This window comes from Festucalex cinctus, chromosome 2, assembly GCF_051991245.1.
Source record: "Festucalex cinctus isolate MCC-2025b chromosome 2, RoL_Fcin_1.0, whole genome shotgun sequence".
Taxonomy (NCBI): Eukaryota; Metazoa; Chordata; class Actinopteri; order Syngnathiformes; family Syngnathidae; genus Festucalex; species Festucalex cinctus.
In genome coordinates, this window is record NC_135412.1 from 3,667,894 (window position 1) to 3,684,048 (window position 16,155).

General features: G+C 40.2%; 1 protein-coding gene across 1 annotated transcript in view; it reads left to right on the forward strand.

The window, feature by feature from the left end:
• Positions 1–1,493: 1,493 nt before the first annotated feature.
• LOC144013426 (fibroblast growth factor 14-like) overlaps positions 1,494–16,155 on the forward strand; it is a 42,112-nt gene continuing 27,450 nt past the window's right edge. The window contains exon 1 of the mRNA XM_077512283.1: positions 1,494–2,685. Within this exon, the coding sequence (XP_077368409.1) occupies positions 2,004–2,685 (682 nt within the window). The 5' untranslated portion in view covers positions 1,494–2,003. The remainder of the gene's footprint in view (positions 2,686–16,155) is intronic.

Below are 16,155 nucleotides of genomic sequence, written 5' to 3' on the forward strand. Positions count from 1 at the left end.
ACTAGCCTAACTACGATAGGGAAGTAACGATAACGGCAATATCGTGATATTGCGATATTAAAACTGCCACAAAAATGGTGTTGTCGTGTCACAAAAGTCAGGTTGATTTAACTTTGTGCAGTTCTAGCACCCTCTGGTGGCTAGTTTGTTAGTGCAGTTACCATCATGTCGTCGGTCTTTGACCAACTACGGCAAGCTAAAGTATTCACCAAATTAGATCTCCGAAATGCTTATCACGTGGCAAGTTTATTTTTATAGCACATTTCATACACAAGGCAACTCAATGTGCTTTACACAAGGAAAGACAACACATAAGCATAAACAAACAGTAGTTAACATTCAGAGGAAGAAGAGAAAATAAAAGTTGGTTACAAAATTTACTTAAAAAAAAACAAAAAACATACATTGTCAATATTAAAACATTATTCAGTAAACTTTAAAAACATTTAGCGAAGTTAAAATAATAAAAATAATAATTAAAAAGGAAAAATAAAAAAAAACAATTAAAGCAATGAGCGGCCTGTGTTGTGGTGCCTGCTGTATTTTGTGTTATGAATGTGATATTTATTTATTTATTTATTCATTCATTCACTTACCTACTTATTATTAATTGATGTAAATTTTATTCACTTGTATACTGACAATGTTTTGTGTTGCTCTTATTTTACTTATATTACTCTTTACTGCATGACCGATTTCTGTTTCATGTAGAGCACTTTGTATACAGCAATGCTTGTCTTAAAGTGCTTTAGAAATAATGTTGAGTTGAGTAGCGGTAGGAAAAAAAAAAAAAAGAAGAAGAAGTTCTTCCAATATAGTCAGGATTTTCTAATTCCATTATTGGTGAAATTGTTACATTAATGGGTTTTATTATATTTTTGATCGATTTAAGTGCACATTTTATTCCATTGTCAGGAAATTATTGCATTTTAGGGAGGGGTGTGCCAAAAAAATCGATTCATAAAAGAATCAAGATTCTCATTTATTAATCAAATCGATATCAATATCCCAAAATTGATTTTATTTAAATTAGAAATGAAGAAGAAGGGGAAACGGAAGTTGTAGCCCACATGCTGTTTTTGTGGAAAAAGGCACTTAAATACAAAATTAATATGTTTAAAAAACAAAACAAAAACAAAACTTTCATGTCTCTATTTGTAATTTTGTCTTGCAAAGCAGACTGGAGTAGATCATGACAATGTTGTGCATATCTGTAAATTGAAGCAGAAATCATTTGTCAATCAAATCATTTTGAATTGAAAATCATTTGAATCGAGAATCGATTCTGAAACGAATCGTCGACCCAAAAAATCGTAATCGAATCGAATCGTGAGACAGTCAAAGATTCCCAGCCCTACTACACACCCTGTGGAGCATTTGCGCGTCGGCTCTTTTATTGCGAAGGTTGCGCACCGGAAATCACCGAGTTTCTCGCTCCTGCTCCCTCACAGGTTGCTTTAAATAAAGCGAGTCGGTGCAACTCTCCTTCGCTTGTCGGGAGAGCAGCAGCCGAGGGCGCCCGCACGAGCTCCCATCCCGCCCGCCGCCACTTTATCGCAACAGCTCCCGCAACGTGCAGGCGGCATCTTGGCGCTTCGGAGTTGACGGATTATTGAGAAGCGGAGGCCCAAAGACTGATCAAATATTCATTAGGACTTTTGCGGGGTGCGGGGGGGGGGGGGGCGAATGGAGCGCAAGACGGGACAGTGCAGATATTCCCTGCAGTGATTCCTCTCAGTTGAGCAGATCGAGGAGGACCAGCGCGGCTGCAGCTGCTGCTCACGCTGGAGGATTCTGCGTCGAGCGTGCGTGCGTGCGCCTTTGGAAAGCAGCCCCCCCGCTGCAGTTGTTGCCCGCTCTAACTGATACAAAGATGCCACCGACTTGCTGACGGACACCCGGGATCCGCATCCCGCCCACCTCCCCTTCCTCCTTTGCACACACGCCACCCTCCCGCCCCCTCCCCGGACGCACCGAAGCCCTGCCATCCCTCCGTCACTAATATGCAATGTTTTTTTGTACAGAAGCCGACAGCTGCCGCGTACCGCCGACTTCCCACTAGCGCCGCCGCATGCCTGCCCGCCGCCGCCGCTCCTCTCCCCGCGCCGCGCGGCACACGACGACGCCATTTGAAGAGGAGCGCTCGGGGGCTCTTGACGCCGCGGCGGGAGCGCGGCAACAGCGGCGGCAACAGCGGCGGCCGCTCCTCCTTCTTCCCCACCTCCTCCTCCGCTGCTGAGCACCGCCGGCCTCTCCGGCAGCAGCCCGAGGCGGAGGTCGTCGTTTTCCTGGCGCGCGCGGACGACGACGACGACGACGACGAGGAGGAGAAATACTACGTGGAGGCGGGCGAGAAACCGGGCGACGGCCCGGGCTTGCTTCTGCTCTTCCATTCTATGGTGCGGATCGGCGGAGCCGAGCGCGGTGGAACCGAGCCCGACAGCTGGCCGTTTCCGCTGGCATGCAAACAGGGGGGCGGGCCGGCCCCCATGCGGTGGCAGAAATTTAGGCTGCCGCATCCGGTGCGCCTCTCGTCTCCCACCTCCTGTTCTCCTTCCTACTCCTACTCCTCCCCCTTGTCGGCCAAATCCATGCGGTTTATTTGGAAGAACATTTTCAGCAAAGGATCGCATATGCTGCAGTGTCTTTGTGGCAGGAGCCTCAAGAAAACCAAGAACCCAACTGGTGAGTTGGACTGTGTGCGTGCGGAGCCAATTCGAGAGACTTTGCGTTGCTTGCACGACTGTTTCTACTGGTTGCTGCTGTTTTCTCTGCAGTTGTGCAGCAAGTGCAAAGGAGGGAGGACGGTGCGTGGGGGTGGGGGTGGGGTGTGGGTGGCTGATAAACCTAATACAGTGGCAGTGGGTGCACAAAAAAGTGCGTGTGGCAGTGATGCTGCAGAAAATCAAGTCTAATGCAGCATTCGCTCATTCAGACTTCACTAAGCTCGCCGAAATGAGGGGCACGTTGCTTTATTTTTCACTCTCACTGGGTGACACAGTCTGTCCAGAGCGAAAAAGTGTTTGTGATTGTGTCAAGGCCCAGTGAGATGCTTCGCTCATCAGAGCTTGTTGTCAGCCTGCTGCTGACTTCTCGGAACCAAGCGAGTGTCGCTGTCAACTTTTTGGTTTGGCCAAGTGATGAGCGATGCCACTTGGGTTGGGTGCAACCGTGCAAGCGATGAGTTACTCAATTGCTAAAGTCAACTCCAAGTTGATGATGTTTGCAAAACGCGGGCAACCGTGCTCAACAAATATGGCAGGTCAGCGATTGGCATTGGCGTGTTTGAGGTTATGCTCAAGTTAAAGCCTTACAATTGAGGTTTAAAGTTCACCTCAGCTCAGCTCGACGTTATTTATCGAGCACTTTAACTCGTTCAAACGTCATTATTCTGGTTTATATCAAAATACATCAACTTAAAAATCACATTAAAAATCCTCCCCAAAGGCTCATGCATTAAATTAATTACCAAAGACTAAAATGAAGGACATGTTTGCTATAATTATAGTTAGTTTTAGTCAGTTTTGTTAACATAAAATGTAGTTTCAGTTAGTTTTCCTTTTTTTAAAAGAATTTGTGTTTTTATTTTATTTCAGTAACAATATTGTTTTTTGAATTTTAGTTTTAGTTAACTAAAATATCCTTTAATGGCACCCTTCTTACTTTGATCATCTCCAAACATTTTTGTTTTGTTTATTTTATTTGAACTGAGTCAAATGCCATTTTTAGCATATGTTGCGGGCCACTGAAAAATGGACGGTGGGCCGCAAATGGCCCCCGGGCCGTAGTTTGGACACCCCTGGTGTAAAAGTAGCTCATCGTTCACATTTCAATATCAGTTTGTTTTGCTCAATCATGTATTTTCGAGGCATGATGGCCATATTATGGAATTGAGTTCATCACTGAGCACAGGTGGTGGCAATTTTTTGAAGGTTTTAGAACAGGGGTCTGAAATCTGCGGTTCTGAAGCCAGATGAGATTCTTTAGTCACTCTCCTGTGGCCTCAAAATTTAATTTTTTATTTTATTTTTTTACATTTTTTTTTTTAGATGAAATATTCATTAAATGAATTGATGATTAAATATAAAGGAATCATTAAATATTCAAAATATTCCAAAAAAATTCAGAGTCCAAATTTTTAAGTTGTCAGAAAATGAGACATTAAAAAAAAAGAAAACGAAAAACCTAAAAATGTCCAAAAAGCGAGCATAAAATACCCAAAGAGGAAGAGGAAATTCAGAAAATTGCTATTTGTCCACAAAATTTCAAAAAAATTCAGAAAATTGACTTGCTAAAAAGGCAGAAAATGTAAAAAAAAAAAAAAAAAAAAAAAAGCCATAAAACGTACAAGAAAAAAATGAAGCAGAAAATTACCATATGTCCATAAAATTTAGATGAAATATTCATTAAATGATTTGATGATTAAATATAAAGGAATCATTAAATATTCAAAATATTCCAAAAAAATTCAGAGTCCAAATTTTTAAGTTGTCAGAAAATGAGACATTTAAAAAAAAGAAAAGAAAAGAAAACGAAAAACCTAAAAATGTCCAAAAAGCGAGCATAAAATACCCAAAGAGGAAGAGGAAATTCAGAAAATTGCTATTTGTCCACAAAATTTTAAAAAAATTCAGAAAATTGACTTGCTAAAAAGGCTGAAAATGTAAAAAAAAAAAAAAAAAAAAAAAAAGCCATAAAATGTACAAGAAAAAAATGAAGCAGAAAATTACCATATGTCCATAAAATTTCCAAAACTAATCAGGTTTCCATCCACCTATATTTATTAGAATTTTCAAAAATGCGTCAGTCATTAGCGTCCCCATACAAAACACACATAAAGAACATTAGTTCCACTACAAAAAAACGAGCCCTTAAAACAACAAATGCATAAAATAAATCTTAATATTGAAATGAAGTTAAACTAAACATATTTAATTTCAAAGCTGACTCTCAACATATCTGTTTCGTTCATCACAATGTTCAAATGTTTTGCGTCTCCCTCCGGACAGATATTTGTTTATTGATTTGACCCAAAATGGCTCTCTTGACAGGAAAGGTTGCTGACCCCTGTTTTAGAAGTTTCACAACGTCCTCTGCATACTTAACTCATTCACTGCCAATGACAACTATAGACGTAAAAAATCCAAGCAAACGGCCAATGTTAATTTTGAAAAAAAAAAAAAAAAAAGAAAGAAAATTTTAAATTAAAATTTTAATAAAAAAAAAAAAAGAAATTTCAATTTAGTTTTAGTTATAGTCTTCTGACTAAATTTAATTAAAGCCTTAGTCATAACTTAGTCACCTAATTGTATTTGAGTTTTAATCCAACTTTAGTTGACAAAAATAAGGAGCAATTGACTTCTGGAGGTCGAGACCCAGTTTGTGGTCTCAGTAAGACCAAGACCGATCACTATGCACGATGGTAGCACTTAGCAATGAAATTGTTGTCATCGTTATTAATAACAATGAGGATTAATAACTATGAATGAAAAAAATGAATAACTAAAACTAAATTCAAGTTTCTTGTCAAAATTTGCACTGGCTGATTGCTTGGATTTTTGACGTCTATAGTCGTCATTGGCAGTGAATGAGTTAATATTAAGTTAGTCCAGCTTCTCATACGGCAAAGCACCTCAACATCAGCTTTGACTTGCACGTAGAGTTCCGGCGCATGGCTGAAGTGCGGCCGTGACGAGACGATGTATTGCGGCCGTAAAATGTTTATCATCTCTTCAAAGCCGTCGTTTTCCACAGTTGAAAATGGTATCATGACGTTAGCGATAGGAACCGAGATGGACCGTTGATGTACTTAGTTACACCCCCCCCCCCCCCAAGCGACAAACGACAAATTGTCTCCCATTTGGTGACTTTGCCCTGGTTAGTGTCACCCTGGCCAAAGCAGCAATGGCGCCATTCATTGTGAAAGATCCCTTCGAAGTGGGTATGATGCGTCCCACGTGGTGTGACCTAGATTGAAGACGGGGGCCCTTTTATAGCTCATGGTCGACTCGTATATGTGCACATGCTCGCTTGCCTCCTCTGGAGAGTTGCCATCAAGGCGACGTGCTTCATATTTTATTGAAACGCTCACGTGCTTTGCAATGGGGGGGGGGGGGGGTGGGGGGGGGGGGGGGGGGTGGGGGGGGGTTCGTGCCAGCTCTGACTGTTGCAGCCCAAAAAGCTGCTCGCGCTCAGTCCGTGTTTGCGCTGCACGCTGACAAATATCAGATGACATCACAAAGTTTTCCTGTGGCTTTGCTAACTTTGCTTGAGCTGCTGCTGCTGCTGCTGCTGCTGCGGTTTGAGCTGACAGAGATGATGCGTCCTCTACGCTAAACCCAAAGAGATTGATGTGTGTGTGCGTGTTAGCATGTACGAGTGTCAGTGTGTGTTTGTGTCAGTGAGCTCATTAGTTTGTGGCCTGTTTGTCCAAGCAGTCTGACTCTGCAGAAAAAAAAAACCAGAATGACTTTGCTGTTACTGTACTTGCGTTGCACCCCCCCCCCCCCCCCCCCCCCCCACACACACACACACACACACACACACACACAGAGTCCAGGTCATATCTTAGTGCTGTCAAAGTTAAAACGTTACCTAATTAATTAATCACAAAAAATAATTAATACATTAATCATTGTATTACCACAGATTAATCACACTATTAATTTTTGACCGCAGATGATCCTTTTTAGCCGACAGCGGGTGGTTATGTTAAAGGTAGCCGTTCGAGTTTGAGCAATAAACATAACTACATGTATTAAAGTAAAGCATTTAACAAATGTTTCCATATGCCATAAGTCATTTCTTCCCATTTTAAATTATGCAAATAATTAATTGATAAGAAAAAGCAGGATGAGCGCGTGCAGTGGATATAAATTTTTGAAGACGTCCTCATAACATTAAATGGCGAAAAAATTAACACATAACAGGTGCGCTTCAAATTTAGCGGGCAAAATATGTTGGGGAAAAAAGCTTTTTTTAAGTCAGTGATTAATCATGATTAATCAAAATTCTAAGATGTGATTAATCAGATTAAAAAATGTAATCGTTTGACAGCTCTAATTCATATATATATATATATATATATATATATATATATATATATATATATATATATGAATGTACAAACTTTGTGCATTTCGAATCTAATCAGAATATACACTGATTTCACACATCATGTTCACACCACCATGACACCGTGCACCTGTCCCTTATTTCGGGATGAGAAAGTTGGCAACCCTACTTCAGACATGAGGCGATGTGCTATGTCCAAAGTTCTGAGGCATGTCAGTCCCTACACAATAATAAAGTTGGTCATGTTTTGTTCAGACGTAGGAGCCAGCCTAACCCGCTACTTCCCACTACATGTTAATCACATATTGATATATGCAATAATTACACAAAATCGTTTCTCCATGAGATCCCTCAGGAATAAGGTGGATTGATCATTAAAAGATAGTGCTTAGTAATGGGCTGGTAGAATATTCAAATCACTGTTGTGAGTCCGGTTAGAACTCCAGTAAAGGGTCTTGGGTTTGTTTTGCTGATTTTTAATCAGGTTAACTCCACAGTACAGTTCTTGATGCTTCACGTGTGTGGTTCTACAAACAAATAATAATAATAGCTCAATATCTAAGTATCACAGCACAACATAGGGAGATGAGCACTATCTAACTCTAAATACAAAATAAATCCACAATGTTAACTCTCCATTAAATGTGCTCATAAGGCATGCTAATGATTAGCAGAAAACGAATACTCATACAACAAATAATTGGTGTTATGAACTTACTTGTCTCACGCACAACGTAGAAGCAGGATAAACTGTCAACTGAGGCTGAACTTAACTTAAACTTGACGGTAATAATTTGCCCAAGTCTTCGCTTGTTACCGTGTCTCGTATCGACCTCTCACCACTGTGTCCCCTCTTACTTCCTACTATGCCAACCGGAGCTCTAAGCCCCGCCCCCTTAAAGGAGCCAGCATCAGGCTTTTAACAACCTTTTCTACAATAACGTTTTGTTGACTTAAAATGCTTAGCACTAATGCTAATCGTGATCGCTAATCGTTAGTTAATTTTGTCTGTATTGATTTGTTTCCATTTCTTGTTGCGATTTCACAATCTAGACAATTTCACTGCACACCTGGAGTTTGTTTACGAAAGTTTAACTGTTTGGATAAGCTAGCTCCCTCAACTAGCAAGGCTTTCACAACATGAGAACAAGATGATGCTATGAGTGTGTGTGGGTGTGAGAGAGGTTTCTGTCCGAGCAGTAGAGAGTGCTGAGTGTTAGTTTTCCAAGGGCACTTAAAGAGCGGCGAGCCATCAAAGACTCCACAAGGAGGTGTTTTCACTGACGTGGTGATAAGAAGCTGGGAAACATGCCCACACTTTTTAGATCCTCCACCTCCTCCATTCACATCACCGGCTCCTCTGCATACCTCACCACATTGGGGAGCCCTGAAATCAAACACACTGTATTATTATTTATTATTAAACATTCTGCAAATCTTTTGTGGACTCGGTGAGGGAAACGTGTTGAATTGACGATGCTCGAGATGTTAAGGTGCGGGCAGGCGGCTTCGTTTCTTCCGGAGTGTCGCTCACTCTCACTTGAACTCGGGCTTTGTTCACCTTTTGCCCGATGACAGCCCCGTGTGACATCACCGCATGTTTGTGTGAGGCCTTGATAGGGACTTGAAGACCCAGTCGAAAAGCTTTGCTGTGGTCAGTCGCCGCGTTTGTGTTGGCCATGGACTTTGAGTTCATCTTAAAAGTTGCGGAGAGGCGCATACGAGCTGCTTTAAATCAAACGGCGCCAGGTAAGGGATTGTTTTGCCTACGGGGAGAAAGGTGCCAACTGTGTTTATATGAAGACGGGATCACGAAAAGACAAAATGATCTTTCTTGACCTTAAATGGGTGAAAGCCTGACAAAATGTGGCGCGGACAAAAGGTGTGTGCGTTTGTGTCTATTATTGTGTGTGTAAGTGGGAGTTTTCAAACTTGTCAAATCGTGAACCAACATTGACGGGTTACTGGACAAATTGCATATTACTTTGAATATCATTATGTCTGTCATTTTCATGGGAAGCTTTTTTTTTCTTCACTCACTCATTCACACACGTAAGCTTCTGTGAGTGAGTGAGTGAGTGAGTGAGTGAGTGAGTGAGTGAGTGAGTGAGTGAGTGAGTGAGTGAGTGAGTGATAAAAAAAAATATTGCAAGTAAGACTGCTTTTAATATGGTAGCTTGAATTGGGACTTAACTCTTTTACTGCCACGTTATTAAAAAACAACACTCAATGCCAGCTGATTTCGAGCATTTTAACTCATTTTTCAAAGCAAACAGTAAATTGTCTTCTTTTGCCACATATACAACATGGGTACCACATGAAAGATTGCATTCTATTCTTTCATTAGAAAAAAAAGTATGTTTCGACCTTATTCTGCTCTTTAGTAATCACCATTTGAAAATAGGTAATTTGAGTGACGTTGAGCGAAAATCGAAAAGAAATTTCCTCCACAACAGTGACTTTGATACTAATATTTTTTGTTTAGTGACGCTCCGTCAAATTAGGTTTAACGTTACAAAGGTTTTGATCATTCACGTCAGCCTTGAAAACGTTCTATTTCATCAGACTGCATCATGTTTCGTTGTAATTCGCAGCTCTAGTTAGGGCCCGAGCAGCCACCGCTGCGAGGTTAAATATACTTGAGTTGAGTTGAGTAATTCCATACACCAGCAGCCCATTGAAAAGAGATACAATGCTGCCATCTGCTGGCCATAGTTAGTGGGTGTTTTTGATTTCACAACACATTGACACGGCTGCGCTTCACTTGGACGTTGCACTGACCACTGGTATATTTAAAAAAAAAAAATAAATAAAAAGTAGTTGACGTCATTTAACGTTTATGGCAGCATACATCGTGATTTTACTAAACGTTATTAAACATTTTTAGGCGGTCAAAGAGTTAATTTGCTTACCACAGGGCTCGATTTGACTACAAAATATCCCGAGACTTGACTTGCCAAGACGGAATGACTTGGGATTTGTTTGAGACTTTCCCATGTGTGATTTGATCCCGTTTCTGCTCGTTAGCAGAGTTTTTATCTGGACTTTGTGAGCAACGCATGCCTCTGAAGAAGCAAAAGGAATGAAGGGAGGAGACAAGAAAATTGCCAAGAACAAACAGAAGGAAAAAAAAAAAAACGATGGGATGAATAATTTAGTCTCTCTGTTCTCTTTCTACTCCCCCCTACTGGATTGGTGATGTTGTGAGGTGAGAAGGAGGCAAGGGAGCAGGATGCGAAACAAGGAAAGGAGATGACGCCATGAAGGAAAGGAAACAAGGGTGGTGAAACACATGCGGGGGGAGAAAACAGACTATTCGATGAGAAAAAAAAAACACACAAAAAAAACAATTATAACTGTCAATAACTACTAATAAATATTTAAACTGATACATTTTTCAGTCATATCGCCCACCCCTTTGTTGCGGTATATTTAAATAAATGATTCAAAATATAAAAATATAGAAGACATTTTTGTTGTTGTTCACATTTGTTGATACTGTAAAAATTTGTGGTGTTTTAAGATTAATATTTACAAGCAACAAATGTCACTATAAGTTGTAGGGGTGTTAAAAAAAAAATCGATTCGGCGATATATCGCGATACTACATCGCGCGATTCTCGAATCGATTCAATAATTGGCAGAATCGATTTTTTTTTTTTTTTTTTTTTTTTTTTTTTTTTTTTTTTTTTAGGATTCACACCTTGAGCATGGAAGAATGTTATATGAACGGCACATTAAGCCTTAATATTTTTATTTTAATGCTGTTCAAACATGAAACAGATTACAACCTCTATAAGACTGAAATTTCAGATAAATAAATAATACATTTTCATATAAATCTTACACTCTACAAGCTTACTGATTAGTATTTTCTAAATATGAATGAAAAAAAATCGCAACAATCGACTTATAAATTCGTATCGAGATTAATCGGTATCGAATCGTGACCATTCGTATCGGGATTAATCGGTATCGAATCGAATCGTGACTTGTGAATCGTGATACGAATCGAATCGTCAGGTACTAGGCAATTCACACCCCTAATAAGTTGTGAATATTGAAATGAATCGTATCGTATCGAAAATTGTATCGTTCCCAAACTTAATCGAACCGTATCGAACCGTTCTGTTCTGAAAGATAATCGGTTTTCAATCGAATCGCAACCTGTGTATCGAGATACATATCGAATCGGCCTCATTTCATAGATTCTCACCCCTAGTTTTCAGCATGCACGAGTCGACTCAAGTGTACACACTGGAATAGCGGAACAAAACAAAAGAGGAATAAGGGGATTTTCATTTTCAACCTGGATAGATTTTTATTTTTTGTTTTATAAAAAGTATTTACAAGAAGTCAAGAGAGACTGCCTATTTTGGAACTCTGTTTCTACCGCATTATTTTTATGTTGCGTGTTATCGGCAGCTGCTGAAAGTAAATAAAAAAAGTAACTTTTAATCTAACTTAGTTACTTTTAAAATCAAGTAAGCAGTAACGCAATTTAGTTACTTTTAAAACCAAGTAATCTGTAAAGTAACTAAGTTACTTTTTCAATGTAACTGTGGCAACACTGTGTGCGACGTATTAGTTCGGCGTGTGCGTGCACCTTCTCCGCATTCAGCAAGTGCTATACTGTATCTTCCCGACTCGAAGAGCCACCTGCGTCACATCACTGTGGCTACCCTGGTAACGGCGGACTTCCCCCGTGCCTCGATCGTGTGAAGCTGCGCGTGTGGGCGGGTGCCTGAGTGTGAATTATGACTCATCCTGCTCACTTCACAGCGGCTATCCTCACACTCCTCCCATGCACAGCTGTCTCCCTCCCTGTCTGAACCCACTCCCCGCATCACGCCCTATCTGACTGAGTCGCTAGGTTACGACCCCCCCCAACTCCCCTCCCACCCTGTGATAAACACAGTTTGTATTTGTAGACAGTGACTGGCCAGGCAAAGATTAGAATGCCACATTGATAAAATCTCAACTCTCTAGGGATGTCCCGATCATACTGTTTTAGACCCGAGTCCCGATCACTCACTCACTCACTCACTCACTCACTCACTCACTCACTCACTCACTCACTCACTCACTCACTCACTCACTCACTCACAGAAGCTTACGTGTGTGAATGAGTGAAGAAAAAAAAAAAAATCAGTGCGTGCTTTCGAATTGCCGCGGGAGTGACGTCACGCAGCTGGCACGTTCGCCCGGCCCCGTTTGCGACACGCCCCGCCCCCGCTCTGCGATTGGCTGGAGGGTTGTAAACACTGTCTTTCCACAGAAACGTCCCGCTGTATACAAAACAAACACAAAATGGCAAAATACAGGCTTTAGGACGAAATTAACACAAAAGATTAACAACAACACAGATGTGTAGACTGAGAGAAAGTTAAAGTGTGTATTTAAAAAGTGCATTTTCCTGAGTGAACCCGACAGACAGCCCCTTTAAGAGACGTCAAACAATAAGTGAATCGATTTTATCCATACTTTTTATCCCACTCATCCAAAAGTTTGCAATATTTTTTATTGTAATATATTAATTTCAATTAAATGTTCTGATTTTTGTCCTTTTACTGTAGTGTGAATTAAAATTTGTCAAATCACCGCAACTAATTGCATACATCTTCTTTTGCTATTGCAATCCATCCATCCATTTCATCTTCTTGGCCGCTTATTCCTCACAAGGGTCACGGGGGGTGCTGGAGCCTATCTCAGCTGGTTATGGGCAGTAGGCGGGGGGGACACCCTGGACTGGTTGCCAGCCAATCGCAGGGCACACAGAGACGAACAACCATCCACACCGAGGGACAAATCGGAGCGGCCAATTAACCTGCCATGCATGTCTTTGGAATGTGGGAGGGGACCGGAGTACCCGGAGAAGACCCACGCGGGCACGGGGAGAACATGCAAACTCCACCCAGGAAGGCCGGAGCCAAACCCGAGTCCTCAGTACTGGGAGGCGGACGTGCTAACCACTCAACCACCATGTCGCCCCTTGCTATTGCAATGACTCTTATTTTTGGGCCTCTGGTGAGCACAGGCCCCGCCCTGCTACAGTGGTCAATAAGTGTCGGCTTCAGCAATGCATGCATACAGAAAAAAAATAAAATACACATTTCCTTACGTTTAATGTGATATGCTCATTAGCACATTGCAGAACCAACAAATAACAACAACAAATGTAAACGCGGCTTAACACTTTTGCATATTACTGTACTAGCACATCCATTCAAGTGTGACGCAGATAGAAATTATATTTGTTGCAGGTGTAGCACAAACCATGACCAAGATAAAATCAAGCAAGTGTAGAACTCTGATCTTTATAGACGTAAAACAGCATTCTGAATGATGGTCAATAGGGGGCGCCATTCTACCTGTGCAGCCCGAGCGGATGATGAGACGAATACTGTGTGAATGTGTTTGCCCTCTGCAGTCTAAATGGAAAATTGGAGCATTGTTGTTCATAATGAATGAGTGTGTCTCTTGTGTGTTTTAATGTTTTATGTGCGCAAGTGTTTTGCATGCGGATGAAAGAGGATTCTGTGAGCAGAATTTGTCTTTTGAAGTGAATTGCGGTTTTATAAAAAGAAGCAGAAGGTGTGATTTTTAATGTATGTAAGCTCGGCTTTATTCGCATGTTAGTAAAATATAGCTTATCATTAAACATCAAATAGAATGAGGGGCTATCCTTCGAGAGTTGAAAAACAAAATGAGAACCGGATGCCACCGCATGTGTTGTTGGTCAATGAACTTTTACGTCATCGGGCAAGTCAGCATATATCAACGTGACATTTCTAGCCAAAATAACACTGACTTGATGGGTTATGAAAGCAAACAGAAAACCGGTTGCAACTCCTCTTGCCAGGCCGTCGCCCTTGCGTGTACTCTGGCGCTCTCAAGTGGCCTTCACGGTAATTGTTTTTTTGTGTTGCTGACTGTCCATGGTGCTGAAGCGTTTTCGCAACGCGTTCACATGTATGATCAGCCAGCAAGAATACATGTACAAGTTGACCTGTTGCCATTATGATTGGTAGCAAGTTATGACCAAACCATAACTGAAATATGAGCGGAGTCTAGTTGCGTCCTGTACAAGCTTAGCCTGTTTGAAAGGTTGAGGCAGCTCTTTGTATGCATTTAAAAACCTCTTCCAGGCGAATGTCACAAGACAACAGCCAAGTGGAGATAGTGTTTGGGTACATTATAGCTAAGTGGAAAAAATATGAGCAAACGTGCACGTTGATAGTTGTCTTTCGAATGACAGCAGTTTAATTTGAAATGAGGTCATAATTAGGATTGTTTTGGGGGCATTTTAACTACATTTGTGCGTATACGCACAGTGTCAAAACAATTAGAGGGTGTCTGGTGGTATAGATTGTGGTCACCCACGACCATGTATTTCTAGTTATAACATAGTAAACAATTAAAGCTTCAAGTATAATTTCGGAATTCCATTTAATAATTTTTTTTTGCTTTGCATGGAATTATACATGGGATTTTTAACACATTAGCCATTTTTTTTAAAGAAGGAGGCCCCCTACAAAAAGCAGCAATCTCATGCAATGACCAACACAACACAAAATATATCTACACCAGGGGTGTCCAGAATTTTTCATTTGAGGGCCACATCCAGAAAATCAGAGGGACGCAAGGGCCACGTAATGTTATGAAGAGAAATTGTGTTTAGTCTTAAAAATTGTACAAATAATTTATTTGTGCTTTTGCATATTTACAAAAATGCTACAGTATATAAACCAATTTATTTGTAATATGGCAATAGGGTTATTATAGTTTTGGAATTTTTCATTTTAGTTTTTATTTTGTTTGGGTTTTTTTGTGTTAGTTTTAATTAGTTTTCATGGTGGTTCTGATAGTTTTTTTAATTAGTTTTAGGTTTTTAATAAATGCTTAGTTTTTGTTTAGTTATTTTCAGTATTAGTTTTAGTTTTTTTTTTTTTTTAACGTGTATTACTTGTGCGCAATATTTAAAAAACACCTTTCAAATAAACACTGATTATTGTGCAGATGCATTAAAAAAAATGAAAGTAGTAAAAACAAAACAAAAAAGCGATAGTGTATATTTGAAATAATATATTTGGATGTTTTTCTGGTGACTTCACTCATGATGACGAGCTGTTTTCATGCTCGCTGGGCGCGTGGCTTCAGCAACACTGTGACACTCCACAAAGCGCCAAGCAGCCGCAAGACAATCACGATGGCATCCGTTTAGTTGCTTTCAAAATAAAACGTTTGGCAGCTTCTCCGTTTGGAATGTACAAGGTAAATGCATGCTGACCTTGTGCAAAATTATCCATTTTAGTGGACCTTTTTCCCAGTTGAGTCAATCGCAGGGCACAAATACAAACAACCATTCACATTCACAGTTAAGGACAATTTAGAGTCTTCAATTTACAAAAAAAAAAAAAAAAGCATGTTTTTTGGGGGGAATATGTGAGGAAGCCGAAATAGCTTCCACCCACACAAGCATGGATTTGAACCCCCAACCTCAGAAATGTGAGGCGGATGTAGATACTAACCACTAGGGGTGTGCCAAAAAAATCGATTCATGAAAGAATCGAGATTCTCATTTATTAATCGAATCGAATCGATATTTAATATCCAAAAATTGATTTTGTTTAAATTAGAAATGAAGAAGAAGGGGGAAAGGAAGTTGTAGCTGACATGCTATTTTTGTGGAAAAAGGCACTTACAATACAAAATTAATAAATGTTTAAACAAAAAAACAAAACAAAAAGACACTTTAATGTCTCTATTTATCATTTTGCAAAGCAGACTGGAATCGATCATGACAATGTTGTGCATATCTGTAAATTGAAGCAGAAATCATTTGTCAATCAAATAATTTTGAAGTGAAAAATCGTTGGAATCGAGAATCGATTCTGAATCGAATCGTAGACCCAAAAATCGTAATCGAATCGAATCGTGAGACAGTCAAAGATTCCCAGCCCTACTAACCACGTTGTTCGTGCCGCCAGTATGCTATAATTAACTCATTTGCTCCCAAAGACGTATTTATACGTTTTTGTTTTTTTGTTTTGTTGTATTTTTTATTTTTTTGGTTGTTGT